General features: G+C 38.3%; 1 protein-coding gene across 10 annotated transcripts in view; it reads left to right on the top strand.

The window, feature by feature from the left end:
- LOC126210497 (uncharacterized) overlaps window positions 1–23,163 on the top strand; it is a 502,330-nt gene that overhangs the window by 417,677 nt on the left and 61,490 nt on the right. Inside the window, exon 1 of one of the 10 annotated variants that reach the window (XM_049939741.1) lies at window positions 15,693–15,815. The exons of 6 other annotated variants lie outside the window; for them this stretch is intronic. In XM_049939741.1, the coding sequence (XP_049795698.1) occupies window positions 15,785–15,815 (31 nt within the window). In that variant the 5' untranslated portion in view covers window positions 15,693–15,784. Of the gene's footprint in view, window positions 1–15,692; window positions 15,816–16,708; window positions 17,568–23,163 lie in introns of those variants that run through there. 3 more of the 10 variants (XM_049939736.1, XM_049939732.1, XM_049939735.1) reach the window with 3 other exon arrangements.

Below are 23,163 nucleotides of genomic sequence, written 5' to 3'. Positions count from 1 at the left end.
ACCGCCGGCCGGCCGCCACAGAGACTAAGTCTGAGTCATTCACTTAAGGTGGCCAATAAAACTGACCGCCCCTGACAACTCTAAGTCCGGCCATATGCACAATCTGGCAACACTGTAAGATGCGGAAGTGTTAGGAGGAAGTATTGTCTACTTCCGAGACGTTGTCGGACTATGTGAGCCCGTGGTCTAGTGGCAAGCGTCGTGCGTTCTAAGGTTATAGTCGCCTGTTCGCGTCCAACTGATTTTTTTTTTTTTTTTTTTTTCCTACAGTCGGTCTAAAGTTATGAGTCTGACTGAACATCGAAGATAATTCGCTTCACATTCTACCCACCAGCAATAACAAGTATTCCAGAAACAATTCCGCAGGACAGCTCGTGGCTACGCCGCGATCATAACAGCTTACGCTCGAGCCTTTCCTCGCGCTGCAGCGGCTACCGGTCACCGGCCAGGCGCCACCCGCCGCCTAAAATCCGGCACCGCTCAGGTGAACGCGGCGCGACGCTGTCAGTGTATGTATCAACTGTCATTTTCGAATTTGAAGTTCTAGTTATCATCTTGCAGTTAAGCATTGGATTTTGCATACTTGAGAATCATGAACTACAGTTAAGCATTGTAAAATTGAGTCGCAAGTGGAAATAGGTGTAACATCTGCAACACAACGTTTACTTTTGGTATAACAGAGGGGTGAATGCAGAGGAGGCAGCTAGAAAGATTTGAATTGTGTGTGGAGCGAGTGCTTTTGGGAAAAATACGCCAGAAAAAGATATTCTTGTTTCAACAAAGATCGTTCTGGCATCAATGATTTTCCACATTAAGCAAGTCTCGACTACTGATATATGTGATAGATTACCATTTTACCATCATGCGACATTTGCATTCAACAGGCAAAGTTCAGAAGTCTGGTGTACGAGTACTACATGCTCTAATTCGAAACAACAAAAATCAACGGAGTGACTATTATTGAACGTCATCAGGTCGCTCATTGAGCATTCGTATGCAGTACTGTAACTGGTGACGTGTTATGATGCCTTTATCATTAACTTCCTAAGAAGAAATGAGAGGCTGAGCCCCTCCAAAAGACATAAACTCGAGCAAAGAGTAGTGTGAACATAATATTTTACATCTGATAGCTCCAAAAGTGAGTTTTGGGCTACGAATTCTACCAAAACACAGCTGGAATTTGTTGCCAACAACTGAGACACCTTTCGGTCTCAGCGTAAGAAAATCGAGCAACCCAACTACATCACATGTTCTACTGCATGATAACGCACTTCTTGATTTGAGAAACAAAACTATCCAGGAGACTGAAATTAAAGTCGTCTCTCAGGCACTTGTATTGATAGAGAAGTCCTCTCTCAAGCACTTGTCCCTCTCGTCATATATTCGTTAAGTTTTACCTTTCCCGCTCTTGATCGATCAACCGTCGACGCAATTCATTTCTAGACGAAAATACTCTTAAAGCTACTCTGGTATAATTATATCGTTGAAACCAGTAGGTTTCTACTGGCGTAGAATTTGTAAACAACTTTAGCATTGTCAGATCGTTTTAGATATCGTGAAAGAAAATTCTTTTGCTGATTAATTTCTCATTGATGATTACTGTTGCGTTTAGTAAACTATCGGAAAATCCAATTAAAATATTCACTGTACTAATACAAAATAAATTCAGCTTACTACAGAAACATCACGACGGCAGACTATCTTAATAAAGCATTAAGTATCTGTGAGACGATTGAGCGTATTTTAATACGAATTAGTAGGACATTACCGACTTTTGACTTCGAAAAGATCCGTATTTACTTCATTTCCTGTATCATCCGCTATTATTATGAAAAGTGGCATTTCATAGATATAATTATGTATTCACAACAACAAAAAATATGTCGTCATTATGAATTTGGCAGTACCGTAAGGTTTTCGCTCTGACACTAAGGGTTACTGAAAGTAGCAAGGCGCGTTGTCTTACGATTCCCTTATTGCGTTTGTATCTGCCTGCTTGTAGCTCTGCTACAAAAGAATTAAAAATCTGGCTTTCAGCGAGTCTCGAAAGGCGAACGAAAGCAGCTTGCACCTGGTAGCCAAACATGTTTCTTGGGAACAGGCTACTTCCTAAGTGGGAAGACATTCTTATGTGGTTGAATTGTTGGCAAATGTCAGTCAGACGTGTGCTGTTGGTCTAAGCGTTTCGGTGTGTTGAATTTGTGCCAATGATTTTTCTACAGGTTTTTTCTGTCCCAAATAGAGAGTTGAAGCCTCCCATTAGTATTTTCACGTCATCTTGGTAAATTTTGCTCATAGTATTTTCGAGTGTGTTCCACAATTTTTCGACATTTTCGGTGTTTTCCTTATTTTCGATGTTGGTGGGGGCATGTGCATTTATGAGTGTATATTTTTTATAGGGGCTCTGAATGAGCATAGTCATAACTCGATTGTTGATGGGTGTGATTTCTTCGACAGAGTTGTTGATAGATCTGTGTTCGAGAAATGCAATGCCGAGGATTGGTGCGAGTTTCGCTACCTTTTGTTGTATTTTGAAGATGCCATGGTTTCCGTAATGCAAATTTAATTGTCAATTAATCGTGGTTCTTGAAGAGCAAGGATGAGAATTTTTTGGCGGATGATTTCTTTTGTGAGATTATTTAGGTTTCTTGTTTGGATCAATGTATCGATGTTTAGTTTTCAAATGAATGTTTTCTGCTTGTAGGGAAATTTACCAGAGATCTTCAATATTCTCTGCCGTGCTAACCTGGACTCCCCAGAGTGCGAAAATCCAACTGCCGCCTATTGGTGGCCAGGTTGTGTACCACCTGGGATAAAGTTACCTTTGCTTGCATAGTTCATGTTTTCTTGTGTTTCATTGGTTTGGCCTGGGTGATACCAGGACCGGACAGGACCAGAGGGTGTTGAAGCCTTTGGAAGCAAATATTTTCAGCCAAGCTCATTGAGCTAACAGACGGTGACCAGAGTAGCGGTGATTTTCACTCAGATGTGTCTGGATTTTGGGTTCAACGGATTGAGTAGCCGTTCAGGATTGTGTTAGTATTTGGTTCACCACACGTATTTGATTTCCTCGGTACCATCCATATGGGGGAGGGTTTCCCCTATCGGCCACACGGGATTTGTATTATTATTATTATTGTCATTATGTCATCAGCAAATCCGATATGGTGTATCTTCCCTCCACTGAAATGGAAATACTGAATCGAACAACACTCATCTATCACATAAACATGGTTTATAATTACGTTACATTGCTGCTAGTAGACATATTTCTCACTTTTTCTTAGACAGTTGCTAGCTGTTACCCCATCATAGGAATTTATGTGCGCAGCTTTGTTGCAATACAGACGTTCAAATTATCCGATTTCTGTAATTTCATTTCGATACAAGATCGTCCTAATCGGATTCAGCCAGTCAGTCTTAATGTGGCTATCCGACTATGACGCTCATCATATGATAGACTGGGTGAACCACATTCTTAATCGGACTGTTGAATCCAGATCACTTATCTATGACAGGAAATGAATTCTTAAACACTGTGCTTATTACAAATACGTTATTTAAATATAAATATATGAACTAACGACATAACAATGTATTTACAGGAGCAGAGACCCATCCATCATAGTAGAGCAGTGCGAGATTGGTTTCAGGGCCAAGAGAGGATGAAGCTGTTGCCGTTTGTTCCACGATCACCGAACATCAACCAGATAGAGAATATGTGGGCAGAGGTAACAAGGTCATTGCCATGTGTCCCTACAAATGCAAGCGACCTTTGGACGAATATAGAAAACGTATGGTGGGAAGTAAACCATCACGCTACACTGTCGACGACTTAATGAAATCAATTCCCCTACGCCCTCGAGAAATCTTACGTAATGATCGTGAGTGGGTTGGTTACTAAAAGTATACTCGTCCACAAAGCCCATGTGGACAGTTATCTGATAATCGGTCAAGCTTTGCTTTGTCACAGCCTTTTAGCATACATCAAGTCCATTTACTTTCAGTCCCCTCCTTACAATTCTTGCAGTGCAAGGTAATTGAAAAATCTCATCCACTCGACGCCAACTGAGGAACTGACTGGTGCATGTGTTGTTCAACACACAGTAGTTGTCACCCTCACAGGAATCAATGACTGTGTGTGTGTGTGTGTGTGTGTGTGTGTGTGTGTGTGTGTGTGTGTGTTTTTTCGTGTTAACGCACGATGTGAATCAATACTATTAACATTAGAGAGACAACCAACAATAAATATTGCATCAAATATGACTAAAGTATTTTAATGCGATGGGAAGCTACAAACTGAATTTTTACCCATCCCACGTCCTGCGTATTCCGTTAAGTAAGATCTATTAACTCCATAGTATCGTTAGCAGAGACAGTGCGCTCTTGTTGTCGAGGCTCGCGACAAGTGCAGCGATTAGCAGTGCCCAATGCCGCCGCGATCTGTTTATGTTGGCTGAGCGTGGACACTGCAGCAGACGCTTCGCCCTAAACAGAAAGAAATCACCTTTGCTCTGACTGCAGTGAGCGGATATCACTGCCTGCGTGTTCTTATAGTAACCAACGTGAGACTCTACTCACAGGTGCCATGGAGCAATTGCAACGGGTATCATGTCATTAGTCATCAGAATATTAACCAGTGATGAAACGTCCACTCTATTTGAATCCCAAGACAATAGGAACCTTGTCACAAAGGAATGTGAGGTGATATCAAAACTTATCCAACATACAATAATTAACTGCAGGGCTTTCATGTTTGCAGTAATAGCACACAAGGAAATATTATGTCTTGGAAGCGTATATTTCATTTCCTCTTCTCATATTAACGCCCTTGTTTTAATATGAAGTGAGAAAATAAACACGAAAAACTAAAGTTCCTGAGAAGCATATAAGTCATTTCCTCGTCTCATATCACAACTTTTGTTTTAGTATGAAGTAAAAAAATAAACAGTTTAGAGTTCTGAAGCATAATATGACACCAGATTCTTATCGTAGGCGCTATCGGAAACGCCAAAAGCAGGGAGCTGTCCATTCTTTCGTCCAACAGTCTGTTTCCTTTCATGTATTTATTCCTCCCGCTAGGAGATTATTATTTAAGGACTTGTGGGCATCAAGTTCTTCAGCAGAACAAGCCTTATGTTATTGTGCTAATTATCGTATGGAAAAAATGCAACAAAGACGAGTTCCGCTAGAGCAGTGAGGTTATTTGCACATGTGTGTATTCAGCAATGACTGCCAGCTGCCACAACACTTCACAGAATCCTTGCGGCAGGCAACACAACTGTGCGTGCACTTCAGACTTCATTCAGTGAGACGTCAGGAGATGGATGAAAACGTCAAATTAACGTCGCTTTCCGAGTCGTATTCAATCCAGAATGAGGTGTTATTAAGGTAGTTGGGTGATCTAGCAATTCCACTTTTATGATTCCCATATGAGTATTTCAATAGACAAAAGAACCCGTTAGTGTGAAACTATCGGGAACTGCATTATATCAAACTGCAAGAACTTCAGACAATACGTGGACTCTACTCTTCGCTGGGTGACCTATTACTGTTATTTAGCATTCTCTCCGTCCTAGTCAAATGGTTCAAATGGTTCTGAGCACTATTGGACTTAACATCTGTGGTCATCAGTCCCCTAGAACTTAGAACTACTTAAACCTAAGTAACCTAAGGACATCACACACATCCATGCCCGAGTCAGGATTCGAACCTGCGGCCGTAGCAGTCGCGCGGTTCCGGACTGAGCGCCTAGAACCGCTAGACCACCGCGGCCGGCCACGTGCTAGTCGTAATGCAAATGGAACTTCAGAGGCGCTTTCCGCTATTCTTGACAAACATCAGTAACCTGTAATCACTGAGAGTCACAACTGCGTGATGATAATGGTTCAGGTTGTCAGTAGTTGTGGTGGTGTTACGTTGTCAAACTGCTTACAGTAACGTTAATGGTGGCGCACATACTTTAGCGCTGACTACCTACTTAAGTAAAGATAGTGTTGTGGCGTCGTCGCTTGTCTTTATTTGGCCTCAGCTTGAGTAATCCGATTTAACGAACATGGTACTCCAATCGCGGGCTCCTAATAAAGTATGACTGCAGAGATTATCGTGCGGATATTACATTAATTCTGCAATGAAATGCTTAACAAATCTTACCCTCAGATATGCAGCTGGAATGACTAATTACACAGGTACTCCATGTTGCACTAAGTGATCAGTTCGCTGCAATCCTGCTTGTACTGTTCGTAAATACTCGTATACTTCAGAAATGGTTCTAATGGCTCTGAGCACTATGGGACTTAACTTCTGAGGTTATCAGTCCGCTAGAACTTAGAACTACTTAAACCTAACTAGCCTAAGGACCTCAGACACACCATGTCCGAGACAGGACTCGAACCTGCGACCGTTGCGGTCGCGCGGTTCCAGACTGTAGCGCCCAGAACCGCACGGCCACTCCGGTCGGCTTGCCATATGAACCATTTGAACTATTTAACACAAAATGACATTAAAAATTTAAGTTATTCACGAGCAGCTAGTTGAGAATATGTATGAACATTAAATGACACGACGAACCGTCTTGTTCTGCATATGGATTCAAACCCAGCTCATGCAGACTAAGCAAAGATTTCGTGACTGACGGAAACTAGCAGTCATTCCTGATTAGGCATACAGAGATGATATACCTCGATTTTAGACAGTATCAGTTAGCAAATATCAACTTTAAATTGCATAACGCAAACATTTTTAACAGACGCGAATTCCTACCCAGCATCTATTGTCCCTGTTAACGAACTACGAGAGATGTTAAATATTGCTTCTTCACAAGTAACTTACTTGAAATGCCGTGAGGTAAAGCTGTGTGTTGGACACGGATTCGAACCCGGAACCTAATCGGATTGCTATCGAAGCACAGTCAAATGTGACATATCGGAATTTCGCGGCAGTAGCTAGATGTTTTAACTGAAATGACGAGACGAAACATTAATTTTTTCCTTCCCAGGACTCCAACCCGGCACCTATCGCTGTTATATTCTAGAGAAAACGAACGTTAAATATGGGTTTGTTGCACCAGCAGTGACATGTGAGCATGTTTGAACTAAAATAATATGACAAAGAGTTCAGCGCTCACTGGGAATAGAGCCCCACACATATCGTTGTTGATTACACACAAAGAGACGTCAGCTACCGAATTTTTCTCCACCAGCTGCTCAGAATAGCATCTTGAACTTACAGTCATCTCGCAAATAGTTCTGTGTCTCACTGGGAGTTAAAAACGTCAGATATCGTTAGTGTTGACAGTGAATGAAAATACATTAAAAATCGAAATTATTATCCACCAACAGATAGGTGTTCTCATGCTAGAGCTTGATAATACATAATTAAATCTTTAGTGCCGGGCCAGGATTCGATCCCATTCACGCGTAATATGTGAAGGTGTTGAGGAATCTGCAGTTTTGAACAAACAACAAATTGTAGCCGAGCTGTATTGCCACGAAGGGACCAAATTCCGCGTTAAGGGCGGTCTGAGTTGCATTCCCAGTTCAGAACCAATTTTATCGACATACATAAGCTCAAATAAAAGATGGAATAAGTGTCCTGTGACCATACATAGCGTTTGTGTCGTCACTTGAAATAAATAACTAGTATAAGAAAGGTTACTGGTGATAGAGTTTCTACATGTCGCCACTCCAGACTTTATTGTGGTTCAACCTACCGTCTACTTGGTAAAGAAGGAATATCATCTTCAATGTGAATTTCCAGACCACGCAGCCATTATATCTCCTTCACTTGGTGTAGCCAGGAGAGAATGGAATCTGTCTCTCCCTATCTAAAATCATTGACAGAAGTGGGAATCGAACCCAGACCATAGGTATAACAACCTACCATCCGTCCAACAGACCACGAAATCCTCTTCTCTGCGAGTCATTTTTCTATCGTAACGCAGTTGCACCACACTGGATGAAAATTCTGACACACAGGCTCCCTGTAGTAATTTGCAGCATGTTCAGTACATTCATTTACTTGGTTGACCGAATCACCATGAACTAGCTGCCTCGCCTACCCAGTGTATACATTCGACTATTTTGTAATCACAGAAATAAAATCACGTAACTGCCACCTACACACAACTGCCAACAGTGTAGGATGCAGAAGTTTAAATAGGAAGTGTTCCTTTCCACTTGAGCTATTCTATTGCGCTATCTGTTACTAGAAAACGTCGTTCAGTCCAAAAGAAAAGCTGTAACTGTTTGTCTCTCAGAAGTCAAGACCTGGCCATATGCATAATCTCACAGTGCTGTGGAATCCAAAAGTTCTGGAGGAATAGTTGCCGAGCTCTGGAGCTGTTGTAGCTACGTGTCAGCTTGTAGCATAGATAAGATGTCGCGAGTTCGAATACATTCAGTGCTACATTTTTTAAAACGCAATTCTGCTCTCTGCTGAAGTTATCAATCTAATGGAACTTTGAACATAATTCCCTTCACTTCTCAACCCAAAGTAGTCGCATGTGGAAAAAGGACTAACTACTGTGACATTTTGTTCTATTCAGGTTTAATAGACAGCAGGCAGCAGATGCATCTCGAAGATGTGCAGGGAGAGCGCATCGTGCCATAATATGTCAGAAAAGTATTTTCTACATTAGCCGTCGTGTGGTAGTGATATTTTATTCTTCTTCAAACTTTGTTTGACAGCTTTAACTCAGAACAAATTTTCTACATGCATGTAATCAATAAACTGCATGTGCATTGTCAGACTGTCATAGGTAACATCAGAGAATTCGCATATATCGTTGATGATTAATGTCTCTCTCATGTTTACTATTGTTTTAACAACACTAAAGGAAACCTTACGAAAATTGTGCACTGTATTATAAGAAATGAAATAAAACTAACCATGATAACCTTACGACGAAAGTATCTGTACACAAGCATGCCTCTATCGACACGAATTAGTAAAATACTACTCACTTAGATTTTGATTGGGTCTGTGTTTAATTGGTATGCTGTGTCATACTCAAGAGGAATGCAAATGTGGCATTTCATAAATATAGTTACGTATTCCTAGAAACCCAAAATTCGCTTGTCAGCAGTGGAAAGAGGCGTTACCTGTTGTGCAGCATTGTAAGTTTTTCAACATTGCACTATGAGCTGAAAGCATTTTCTTGCGATTTCCTTATTGATGTTTGATCTGACTGCTTGTAGCTCTTTCACAGAAGGGATAAAAACGTTACCAGTCAGTGAGACTGGAACTGCGAACCGTAAAAGATGCTGTTTCACAGGTCAGCACGTTACCACAGAGCTGGCGAGGAGGTATGGGTCTCAGCTTCCTATTTTGAGGGCAATAGTAACTAGAACTCGTAAACCGCTATTTAAAGGTCGAGAATAGTTGCGATTTCCACTTGCAACGACTTTCCTGCGCTGAAAACCGTAAATTTTCAATCTTTTGTTACCCTTCAAGCGATAATAACTCAGATTATTCAATGGAAATGACAGGTAAAATCAAGTGAACTTTGAGGCTTAATTCCGTGCACACCAGGAAGTAACTCGTCGATCACAGAGTTGCCAAACATACGTTGCCTTGTTGCCAAATCTCAGTTACAGTACCAGCAGGAAGAAGGCGAACCGATGTGATCCTACAGTGGTCTGGGAAGTGACCATAGCTGGTGTCTCCAAGTCGCGGCTGCTACGGCCTGGAATACGTAATGCGTCTGATTCGCTTTCTGTAACTAGGTTTAGGGACTGGAGCGTAGTTACTAATAATACTCAGAACTGACTGCAAACTGAGCATCATAAATTAGCAACTCTCATTGTTGTTTTTATATTTCTTTCGTAAGTGTACTCAAAACTAAGAAAGTCATTCACAGGCGTTTTCGTGCCTCGCCGATAGTCGAACACAACATACAAATAAAAATAAAAAAGAATATGTGTGTGTGTGTGTGTGTGTGTGTGTGTGTGTGTGTGTGTGTGTGAGAGAGAGAGAGAGAGAGAGAGAGAGAGAAATAAAAAGCAATGAGAGAGAGTGTAAAAAATTGTTGTAAAAAAATTGAATCATGGTATTTAAAGAAATCTTTCATTAAAATGACACGTTCCACATCATTACGAAATGTCGTATTCATGATCTATGGAACAAGAGTTAATCTAATGTAATCTAATGTAATCTTCTCACATCATATTGAAAAGTTTTTTGAAGCAGGTGCTGTCCAGCTATATGGCCTGATGAAAAAAGTCATAGTCATAACAGTGTATAGGTCACCATGTGGAAACATAGAAGTCTTTTTTGATAAATTAGAATTGTTGCTAAATACTATTTACAAAAAAGAAACTGTGATTATTCTTTGTGGTGATTTCAATATTAATCTTCTAGTTGAAAGTCAACAAAAAAGGCAATTTTTGGACATATTAAAGAGTTTCAACATGTCACCACACATCAACAATTCAACTAGAATAACAAACACCTCCAATAGCCTCATAGATAACATTTTCTCAAATATGTCAGAAACTGACATAGAGGTAACAAACATAGATTTAGGATTGTCTGACCACAATGCTCTCACCATTGAAATCCCTTTAAGGTCAAAGGAAGATAAAGGTGTAAATAATATTTACAAAAGAAACTTCTCTGTGGACAGCTGTCATCAGTTCATAAGTATCTTAGAAAATGAAAATTGGTTAGATGTTATGAAACAGTCAAGTACAGATGAGGCATATAGTGTATTTGCATCGATTTATATGATGAACTTTGAGATGTGTTTTCCAAAGAAACTGACGAGAGTCAAGTCTACTGGGTACATAAAGTCAAGTTCTTGGATGACTCTTGGAATTAAGAAATCATGTGAAAACATGAAAAAACTGAATTCAGAGTTGAGGAAGTGTACAAATATTGATTTTATAGAATATGTAAAGAGGTATAGGAAAATATACCGCAGAGTAATTGCAAATGCAAAGTTATTAAGTAATAATATGGAAATAAAACAGTCCAGAAATAAAACTAAAATAGCATGGGAAATTGTGAGAAAAGAAACAGGGGTACCTACCAAAGACAAGGAAATTATTCTAAAAGATGAGGAGAATAAAATGGTAGATAAATATGCCATGCCTAATTATATAAATAATTACTTTTTAAATGTACCCCAGACATTAAGCAGGAATCTTGGGGAGCAGATTAAGATGGAAGCACCCAAGGCAGCCAGCAGTATGATGGCAGTTCCAACAAACGAAAAGGAAGTTTTAAAAGTGATTAAAAGTCTGAAGTCCAAGATGTCAGCTGGAGTAGATGAGGTGCCAGTAATATTAGTAAAGAAAACAGCTAATCAGATAGCGAAACCATTGGCGCACATAGCGAACTTGTCAATGGCTGAGGGCGTGTTTCCACAAAAACTGAAAATTTCTAAAGTCATTCCCCTGGTGAAAAAGGGTGATAAACTTAAAATAGAAAACTACAGACCTGTCTCACTCCTCCCAACTTTCTCTAAAGTTTTAGAGATACTAATGAAATATAGAGTCACACATTATCTTAATATGCACAATCTGATAAACAGTAATCAGCATGGATTTCAAGCTGGGAGAAGTACCGAAACAGCTGTACTAGAATACACAAAAGAAATAATCACTAAATTGGAAGAGGGAAATAGTGTAGTTGGGATAAATCTAGATTTGTCAAAAGCCTTTGACACTGTTGACCACAGCATACTTTTGAAAAAGATTGAAGCTATAGGTATCAGAGGACCGGTAAAAAAGTGGTTTGAGTCTTATCTGGAAAAGAGGATGCAGGTGGTTGAAATTACAGCACCAAATATTAATCAAAAAATTAAACTAAGATCAGATCCAAGGGAGGTCACAGTAGGGGTACCCCAAGGAAGTGTATTAGGCCCCTTGCTGTTCCTCATTTACATTAATGATATTCAGGTGTCAGAGAGAAAAGCTAGAATCATGTTATTTGCTGATGATACTAGTTTAATAGTTAGTGATATGAAGCAGTCACTGCACAATACTGTGGACCATGTCCTACAAGATTTACAAAAATGGTTTAGTGCTAACAAGCTAACACTGAATGCAAAAAAAAACTAATTATGTGCAATATGGAAAAATAAGTGAACAGGACGACCTAAATCCCACCATGGAGGGCAAACAACTTGAAAGAGTACAGTGTGCAAAATTCCTGGGTATGCACATTGATGAGAAGATTAATTGGAAGGACCATGTGGTGAACTTAGCACTAAAACTAAATTCAGCATGTTTTGTGCTTAGAATAATATCAAGAGTTTGTAGTAATGACTGTACCAGATTAGTATATTTTGGCTATTTTCAGTCCATTGCATCCTATGGGATAGTATTCTGGGGAAAAACAAATTGTCGTCTAAATGAGATTTTCAAATTGCAAAAACGTGCTATTCGGATAATGACCCACAGCCCACCTCAAACACATTGTAGACCCCTTTTTAAAGCATTAAAAATTTTAACAATTCCATCATTATACATTCTGAAATGTCTGTTGGTGATCAAAAGAAATCAGGACAAAATGAAAACCAATACAGACTTCCATAATTACGACACACGGCAATGTAAAGATCTCCACATACAAGCTGTAACAAGGACCCGAAGCCAGAAACATGTATGTAATCAAGGCATCAAACTTTTTAATGCACTACCAAAACATATCAAAGAGCTGGAAAATGAGGATAAATTTAAAACTGTTCTAAAGACCCACATGCTTGACAAATGCTATTACAGCATAAGTGAATATCTCTGCCCAACTGTATAAAATATATTTTTAAGTTAAAGTGACAAATAAAATTACATCAGTGCATAATAAATTATGTTATAAAAACACTTATTAGTTGTATATTGTATTAAACATAAGATAGATTAATATGAATTCAGCACAGATACAAATTTTGTAAAGATATTATATAGTTGTTAAAATGTACCCTGACAAATCCTATATCACAAATGTGATCATTGGGATGATAATAAATAAATAAATAAATAAATAAATTAGCCATGAAGAGTCATGAATTACCGAAATTTTTGCCAATACCAGTAACCAAATCTAAACTTGACAATAAAAGACGACAATTTTTGTAATAAACCGTGACTCCTATCAAGACCCTTTCGTCCCTGTTATCTAACCACGAAAGATGTCTGATATACCTCCATTCTGAAGTAACAAAGTGTGCATGCATTTAAAGATGAAGTGCATGATGTGAAGTTCTGTGACGGAGATACGAACCCAACACGTAATCCGATTGTTAACTAAGAAAAATCAAATGTTACGTATCGGTTTTTCTTACGAGCCGCTAGGTGTCTGAATCTAAAATAAGGATACAAACTTTTGTGCCTAAGCGACAATCGAACTGCACACCTACCGTGCATCCACGAATATAGCTTAAGTATCAGTTGCTTACTCATGAACAGTAAGATGTGTGCGTGTTTGACCAGAAATAAGGACACCTGTTGCGATTCTTGGCAACACATGAACAGACATTGAAATTGCGCGTTAATTTTCACTAGCAGATGGGTGTGCACTTGATAAAGCTAGAAATGTAATTATGAATATTTTTGTACTGGATCAGGTTTCAGACCCACATACTTACCTTTGGAGGAGACCTAGAGAAGATTGCAGTCTTGGGAAAAGGAACGAAATGACTGAACTACTGTTCCGAGAGAGTCAGATCCTCGACAGAGGAGATACGAATTCGAATCACAGTCCAGCACCAAATTTTTAAACGTCTCTAGTTCAATCAAGTACAAGTAAAATAACAGCCCTGTCCCTTTAAATGGCTATCGGTTCATCAAATAAAATAAAATTTTCTAATGTAAGTAAGCTTACTGGCGACTGTATTTCTGGTTACCATGACTTCCGCTGTGTCATTTCCCAACGTAAACCGGCTCTGCCTAGTTGGTAATGAAGGAACGTGATGTTTAATGCGGATTCTGGATTATAACGTCTTTCTCTTGAGGTTACCAGAGGTAAAATAAATCTGTTTGTGCCTCTTAAAAGTAAATGCCTGAACCCACGCATTGCACCTGTGATAGTTCGTTCCACCAGACCATTGTGGCCACATTACCCAGCCCCAGGAGTGTGCTGTAACGGATGATGTGCTTAGCTTACAAAATTAGTCACCGGTGGAAAAAATGCGAGTCTATTAAATGGTCATGTAGAAGCAAGCTTCTGACGCAGAGATTATGCTATTCTCATGTCAGCAGGATGTAAAGACTTTTCTAGGCATCATAGGCTGGATGTGAAGCCATTTTGATTTTTCACAAATTCAACAAATTTCTTAGTCCGAGAAAATCCACTGTGAAGCGTGAAGTTGCCGGATAATTCGATTATTACTGTTATTATTAATATCATTTTATTCATACCGCCGCTGGAACACGACCGTAGTCTTCAGGTAAAACGCGAGACCAGCTTATATGACGTCTGGCGACCGAAAGCACATATCGACAAAATTTTTATCGCCTCTTTCCTCTCGGTGCTGAGGCTATGAGTGTAATTCAAGCGAATCTACAATATCATATTAGCTGGTCTCGCGTTTTACCTCAAGACTACGGTCGTAGTCAAGAGTAATGTACTAAGACCGGAGTCAAGACCTCCTCTGGGAAGTGCCGCAGTCTGTATGCTGTCAGATCGAGCATATTGCCGGACATAGATTTCTGAGAGGAGCACGACTGTATTGTCCACCTTACGTGAACGACTCGGCGGTCAATGTTTTGGTCTGAGACTGTATCTACAACACATATTGCACACTGAAGACCCAGAAGAATTTTAAAAAAAAGTAGTTTATGAGAGCAACGTTAACCATAGCGTTCAAAGTATCCATAGTATTGTATACGTGTGTGTAAACGCCTTCCAATGACCACTCAAGGAAGACAAGGATACATAGTCTAGCTTCAATATTACAAATACGCCTCAGTTTGTGGATGAACTCAGACTTAGGTTGATAATAATTTTGAAAATTTAGCAGCACTGTACCCATTGGTGTTAAACTCGTTTTCAACCAATGATTCCCATAGCTACAGGGATACTACTTGTGATACCTCTTTGACAAAATACTTAAGCAGTTTTATCAGACGAAAAGATCAACCTGACACAAACTGTGGGAAGTTTGTTTTACAACCTTCGTACCTGGATATTCAGCTTTTTCCTATTTGAGATATCTGTGAACGTTGCTGCTTAAGACGATTTAAGCAGAAACTAAATTCCCTCAGCTTCGACAATGTTTAAAGAAATCGTCTTATCGGCACTAAATCGTGGTTTGTGAATTGTTTACCGGCCGTACTCTTCCGTATTTTGCCGGTTGGAAGGCGAAAGCATACTGAAAAATTTCACACAGAAATTACTGTTACAGTGTACTTATGGAGCCAAATGAGTGAATTGCGTATTTTCCGGGGAGAAAGAGCACTGGCAAACAGTCTTCGCTACATTAGGTTATTTAAACTGGCGTCACTCTGAGCTAGAATTTATGGTCACCGACTAAGTGTAAGGTCAACGTTTCGGATGCGAGTTTTGCGACTGTGAAATACTTTCCTACATTATAGAAGCGAATATTAAATTTGAACTAATATTGCGAAAATTTTGTACTTGGACAGCTTAGAATGAAAATACTTCTGTTTATTGCAAAGGGAAACAATAGATTTTCTAAAACACTGTCTGTCATACACAACTTGAAACAGGTCATGTCGACCAAATCATGTGGCAGAACTGACAGCAACGTATATCGGAAGGCAGTAAGATCTCTTGCCTTTTGGTTTGTCAGTACTCGATAGCCATTTCTAGGCGAAAGTAAATGAAGAAAGGCAGTGCGTTTGTGTTACCAAGTAACGTCTTCGTCAATTACTTTAGTTTTATTGTAATCTACGAGTAATTGCTGGTGTTTGATATTAACATGAAAAGGATTCCGTAGGATTGACAATTGACTCTTGAGGATTCATACTGCGAAGTAGAAAAGTATTTTGGCCAGATTAAAATTCCAAAGGTCTCAGGTTCAATCCCCAGTCCATTGTAAACTGTAAGGCCTCTTGTCTGTTCAGATGTTGGAGGAAGGCAATGGCATGTCACAAACATTACCATGCCAAGTATAGTATAGTTGTATCCAAAACAATATTCAGATTGACAATTGCTGTTCAGCTAAATGAAGATGTTTAGCAACTGTTCCTGCACATTTTTTGTCTCGTTTCCTAGATGGGTACTATGTGCACACAATGCCTGGGCATCACTTTTGAATCTAGGGCAGTTCCACGAGTCTGGCTTTATTTTATCACTTTGATGATAAAGACCTCGAACCATTATACAACAATTTTACTCTATTTCATACATAAACGTAATTTTTGTAATAGTGTATTACATTGGTCTCATAACACAATAATTCAGCACATCTATTTCCAGAAAAATTGTTATGGAGAGGAATTAATGGGAAACAAAATGATATAGAAGATACATGCCTTAAATATTTTACTAACTAGATTTTAAAAATGTAATTTTGGGGGATTCTTTTGCAGTAAACTACAAAGGAAGTTGTTAATATGAAGGCTATATTTTAATGGCCTAGCCAATCTATCTCAAATTGCAGCACAGCCAACATATACTGAATTATGTGCAATCTCATAAGAGTCAAGGAATGTAAGTCACTCTATTATAATTTTGTCATTCTGGTACTCCATTTTCATCATTCTAATAGAAAATATTGTTAAAACATACTTCTTGTAACTGCCATGAGACTTCTATTTATCTTTTGAATCTGTATTCGCATGTCTATTTTCCATAAGAAAGCAACATTTAGGGTTTTCGAGTAATAGGAGACAGCAATAAAAACGTCAGCCTGGGGACCTTAACAATTAAATACATTGAATAACAGCTATTGAAATGTATTGGCTCAAGAAACATAGTTCTTCATTGTTGTTACTATATGCCTTTCCAACGCTTTAAATAAAATAGTTTTCAAGGGTAACTAGAAGATGAAAATTTAGGTGAGGTAACATTTGTTCAGTTCCAGCACTTCTCAAAACAAGAATGAAGCTTTGAAGTAAATGTATTTTTTAACAGAACTGGTAATCGGATGGTTTGTCATGGAACAGTCCTCTTAACATTTATAAGGCAGGGTAGGTAGTACTGTACCTTGTTGCTGACAAGTGGTTAAAAAATAGTTTTGCATCAGTCACATATGTTATATAGCACCATTGAAAGTGAATTGCCTTTGAGAATCCCACACTCACATGAGTGAGCCCAGTTAATGTTTAAGTTGTAGGACAGTTCTTTCTACCAATTTAATATTTGCATGTCGTGTGAAGTGTTGAGCATCAAATGTTGACCTGCAATGGATGTAGTGGCAGTAGACTGGCTATGAAGAATGTCACACAAATCTTGGATGGAATGGGTACTATAAATTGAGAGAAAAGTTAATCATTCTCCTACTAACCTCGAGGGAATTACATGGATTGAAAATGTAGTTAAAATGATATATGTGAAAGATTAAGATGTAGGGCTGCTGCACCTTTACAAAACCACCAGGAGGTATTTGCCTTCTATGTATTGTCATCCACATGGAAAGAGTTGCTATTCTGCAGTACCAGGTATGGGTTCACAATCTCAACATCTCAAACATGTACTCATGAGTGCACCACTGTAGTGTATATTTCAGAGTAGATGTGTGAAATTTCGGTACTCGAGCTAATTTTATTGCATCCTGTCTAAGACAAAAATGTAAAATAAGGGAAAAGCAATTGGCTTAAAATACTTCATATAGTTAAATACAGTGCCATCCCTACAGACAACTGACATGACACCGAATGTAGATTTACTTGCAGGAACCAAATGTTTGTATTTAAAGCCGTGTTTGGGCATTTCAGTAGCCTTGGGATTGTACTGGTATGTTAATGCTGAAAATTTACCTACTTCTGTTGTGAGATGTATAAATTTTACAGTAACTTTTCCCTCATGTGTTACTGATTTGTTATTGCACTAAACGTATCAAAAAGATGTAAACCTATTATGATCCAACACACACACACACACACACACACACACACACACACATTAATAGATGTCTAACACATTTATATACTTTTGATCTTCTTTACCTGTTTTACAGCTAAGTTCAGAAACGGATACCAGGACTGATTTGGATTAGTACCAATTTGGAGAGTGAATACATTACAATGTTGTAAAATCGAAAATGTGGACCACAGACCAAGAGTCGACTTATCACAAATGTGCTGCTAGTGTCCCTGTGTGCTATGAACAGCTTTGTTGTTATTGTCATTATGCAGAGTAAGCACTGTGAAGCCCAGAAACTGCAACTGGCTATTCATATTCTACTTTAGCAATGAATGTAGCCATGTGGCGAGTTAACAATGACACTTAAGAAAAAATGCAAATCTTACTCTATAATATTAATGTAGATAGTGTCATCTCTAGCCATAAACAAATATGTGAAGCATTCAATAACCATCACTGCAACAGCCCCCTACTCCATTGATCAGACATAAAGTTATCACCAGGGACACTTGCTCGATCCAGTCTCACTAGCTGATATCTTCAGTATTATAAAACTGAAAACAAATTCTCATATGGTTTTGATGGCAAATGATAATCTGTCCAGAGAAGTGGATCAAAACACCAAAATGCTTTGCACATTCACACTCATATTTCATTCAATTTTGAGGCATCTCAGATCAAGAAATGATCTGTATATAAAGAACAGAGCAGTGTAAGGCACATGGTAGTTTTACATAACCAAGTGTCGAAAAACAAGGGGACAGACAAAAATTCAGAGAAAGTAAAAAGCTTCAAGAAATTCTATATAGCTAAATAATTAGTGAATGAGTAAAATGAGTGTCCTGTAAGTGCTTCTTACAGTAGTGTATTATTTATTAACATAAAATTAAGAACGACATTCAGATTCCAACAACTGTGGTACAACAGCTGTTCACTACATTCTTTGTAAAGAAAATCAATGAAAGTGCTTGGGCTTCCGTGGCCAGCCAGTCAACATAAAAGCTTTCTGGGTACGATACGGCGTCATAATGTATAAAATTACTGCTGCTGGAGAATAACCAACGTGTTGGCCATGGTTGCAGCAGCCTTCTTATGATGCTGTACCATATCCAGAAAACTTATGTCTAATACCAATGAAAGTTTACTGAAGCATTTCTTTTCAGGCATTGATAATTTATGAATCACTAAGTTTCATCTGAATGCAAACCCACCAAAATTACGAGTCTTCAGTTATGTAAGCAACAAGCCTTTCTCTAGAGATTGCATCACAATGATGAAGGATTTTACATCGTAATACAATGAATGCTCAACATATACATTCAGATTATATAAGGTTTATTTGCACAAAGACATTACAATTATACAGTGAAATACAGATTAATCTGCCAATGAACTTTACAAACAATGATCAGGATTTCTCATAATACAGTGAAGGACAGCGTAAAATATATAGACATTACAATCACACTGAAATATGAATCTGTCAGACAGTGAATTCCATAAAATACACTTCCTTTACATCATCTGAATTATTTGTACTCTTTACATGATCATCACAACAGCAGTGCATTAAATGATATGAAATTATCTGAATAACGAGTAATTATACTAGTTTATGAAAAAGATGACATTTGTGAAACTGGCAGCAATGCCAATAAATATCGCAGAAAAGTCTGGTACTTATGCACAGTCAGTGCATTTTTTAGTTCTAGTATGACTGTCAAACATCGTTCATGTTTTACAACTGTAGAATGTTTGTGTTCCAAATCAACATTATATAATGGACAGCATAGTATATCAGTTGCATAGTTTCCTTTCCTTTTGGGAATATGAGCGTAATAGCAGTAATGAGTTCTACAGTGCTTGGTGATTGACCATGAAGTCTTCTCGTTCGCTCGGCAAAGATCAGATGTAGAAGGGTAGTTGGTTGCTGTTGTCTTGAATTCGCCTGCCAAAGGTTGATATCAGCAAAATGTTCTTCAGGAATGACCAGCAACATCTTGGAACAGCCCATCTAGTACATGAAACATTTTTAAATATATGAACACCACACAAAATCTGAATATACCTGAAAAATTGATGTCGTTAGTAGAGACAGGGGTACTTTTTTATGAAGTCAATGTTCTAACCAAATTAAAATCCTGCTGGACCAGGAGAGCAGAGGATGGAGGGGGGGGGGGGGGTGATAGGAGATTTGCAGATCACTGTGTGCATATCAACAACTCAACACTTCTGCTTTACAGTATTACTGGTCTTCTTTCATCCTTAAGCGTTTACATTCTACAACTACTTTCCTATGACATTTATATATTCCAGAATTCAAAACCAGAACAGCTGTTGGCATGAGTGACAAAAGTAGATAATTTAAGGTGTTGCGTAACAACTCAAATCACTTAAAGGCAAGTCTTCGGGTCCAGGTGGTATACCAGTCATGTTCCTTTCCGAGTATGCAGATACAATAGCACCTTTCTTAGAAATCATATACAACCTCTCACTTGACGGAAGGTCTGTTCCTAAAGACTGGAAAGCAGCACAGGTCACACCAATATTCAAGAAAGAAAATAGGAGTAACTCATTGAATTACAGACCCATATCACTGAACTAAATTTGCAGTTGGATTTTGGAGCATATACTGTACTATAACATGAATCACCTTGCGGAAAATGACAGATACATAACCAACACGGATTCAGAAAACATTCTTCTGCAACACAGGTAGCTCTTTATTCCCATGAAATGATGAGTGCTCTCAACAAGGGATATCAGATAGGTAGGACAGAATGAAGTCAAGTGCTGAGAGAAATAAAGATTGAAACAAACCTTCAGTTTCAGAAAGAAATCTAACAGCAAAATCCTGCCACATTACAGGAATCAGCATAATTTTTTTTCCACCCAATTTCATCACAGTAAATGTGAAATGCCAGCTATCTTCAGTGCATCAAAATATTCGAGGGCTTAGAAGTAAAATTAATGAACTACTTATGTGCATTGATGGATTAGAGTCATTGAACCTAGTTGATATAAACTACCTCTCTGAACATCATGTGACCACTGGTATAGTAGACATGTGAAACCTTACAGAATTGAAGTTAGCCTCTTACTTCTGTAGACAAAATATGGAGAAAGGAGGAGTTGCGACAGTTTTAAATTTAAGAATCTTGACATTAATAAATTTTTCTTAGAGTAGCACTTAGAAGCATGTGCAACAGAGATACAATTTCGTAGTAGGTCCTTTATAAAGTAACCCTACACAGAGCACCTTCAGGAAATTTCTACCTGTTTTTAAATGGTCTTCAAGCTTTATTATCTCATCTAAAAAAAAAAAAAATAATAATAAAATGAATTTTACGAGCCATATTCAGGCAGAAAATCGTAGGCAAAATTGTCCAAAAATTCAGAGTTTTACTTTTAATAACTCAGCGACTGAAGGTATGATGAATGTGAAACTTGGTATCTCGTAGCCTAACAATGTAAGGTTCTCAAATATACAGTTTCATTTACGTATCATTTTTCCAATGCTGAATAAATTAAGTGAAAAGTTGAAGATTTTGTAAGGTGGTCAGAATGTAATGTTTTGGACCTGAATTTGCAAAAAACTGTGTTCTATAAAACTTATTTCATTATCCAATGTGGGCTATCAATGCTAGATAAATTAAATCAAAGTTGGACGCAGGAAATGCAATGTGAAAAAAATGTAAACTTCGGATTCTTATATCTCCGAGTACACACATGTTGAACATGAAAATTAATACACAATATATCACTAGCAACATTTCATTCATCTACTACTTTCCAATGGTCTGAAAATAGGACTCATTTGACACTTCTTTTACCAACACAGTTTTTATTAAAGCTACAAAACTAGTCTCATTCTAGACATGTTTGAAGGAGCCCCCTCCCCTGATTCATGGGTTTAATTTCAAATATGTGATAACAATGCTACACAAATTTGGGGCAAAGTAACTGGAAAAATCGCACTATGAATAAAGTCTTAACTTCGGTTTTTGATATTTTGTTGATTAACGGCTGGATAAACATGAAGCTGCGGACAACAACAACTTGTGAACGTAAAGTTTTCCAATATAAAATGTCATTCATGTAATACTACCCACATTTCTACAAAACCAATTCAAACTTAATTTTTGTAAAAATTACAAAAATATATCACATTCAATTAGCTTCCAGAAAATTTGTTTTCCACACCGGTTTTCGAACTAATCACAGTCAGAAAGAGCATGCTTTCAAGCAGCCAGAAAATCATGCTCGATTTTTCAGTGTATGCTAACAATACCTGAAAATGAGCAACAAATTTGAGAGTTGTACGTCGTTTTTATTTTTAAGTTGATAAGTAACAGCTCACAATATAGCGCTGGTCCATGGTGAGGCTTTCACTACCATTTCAGGAATATGAATCAGCAAACTCATCACCATAGGGGTCAGGCCCAATAGCTGTGCAGTACCAGCCATGGGTGTGTTTCTTCATCCACATTCCCAAGCCTGTAATCTGCTTTCTTAATTTAGGTTCCAAAGCCGTATGGTACCTGCCTATTTACAAAGCCATTTGCTGAGTACCTGAAATCCTCTGTTCATTGTCTCAAGACTACTGATTATTTGCTTCAGCCATTTCCATGCTAGACAGCATGTGAGATATGATCACGGCATTATCTCTAAACAATGTCATCACGGACCAATGCAATACAGTGAGATATCACTCGTCAATGAGACACAGCAGAACATGGTCAACAGGTTGTTGAAATCTAGCCTGTTATTTGGGTTCATTCCCTCAAATTTGTCCAGAATTTTCTAAAAGCAAGTTGAATGTGACTTATTTTAATTTTTAGAAAAATTAAGTTTGAACTATAGTCATGGGTGATTGGAATTCGAGAGTAGGAAAAGGGAGAGAAGGAAACATAGTACGTGAATATGGATTGGGGCTAAGAATTGAAAGAGGAAGCCGCCTGGTAGAATTTTGCGCAGAGCATAACTTAATCACAGCTAACACTTGGTTCAAAATTCATGAAAGAAGGTTGTATACATGGAAGAACCCTGGAGATACTAGAAGATATCAGATAGATTATATAATGGTAAGACAGAGATTTAGGAACCAGGTTTTAAATTGTAAGACATTTCCAGGGGCAGATGTGGACTCTTAATCTACAGTTCATAACCAAT

This window comes from Schistocerca nitens, chromosome 10, assembly GCF_023898315.1.
Source record: "Schistocerca nitens isolate TAMUIC-IGC-003100 chromosome 10, iqSchNite1.1, whole genome shotgun sequence".
NCBI lineage: Eukaryota > Metazoa > Arthropoda > Insecta > Orthoptera > Acrididae > Schistocerca > Schistocerca nitens.
Note: the sequence above shows the minus strand (reverse complement) of the source record. Positions and strands in the feature narration are given on the sequence as shown.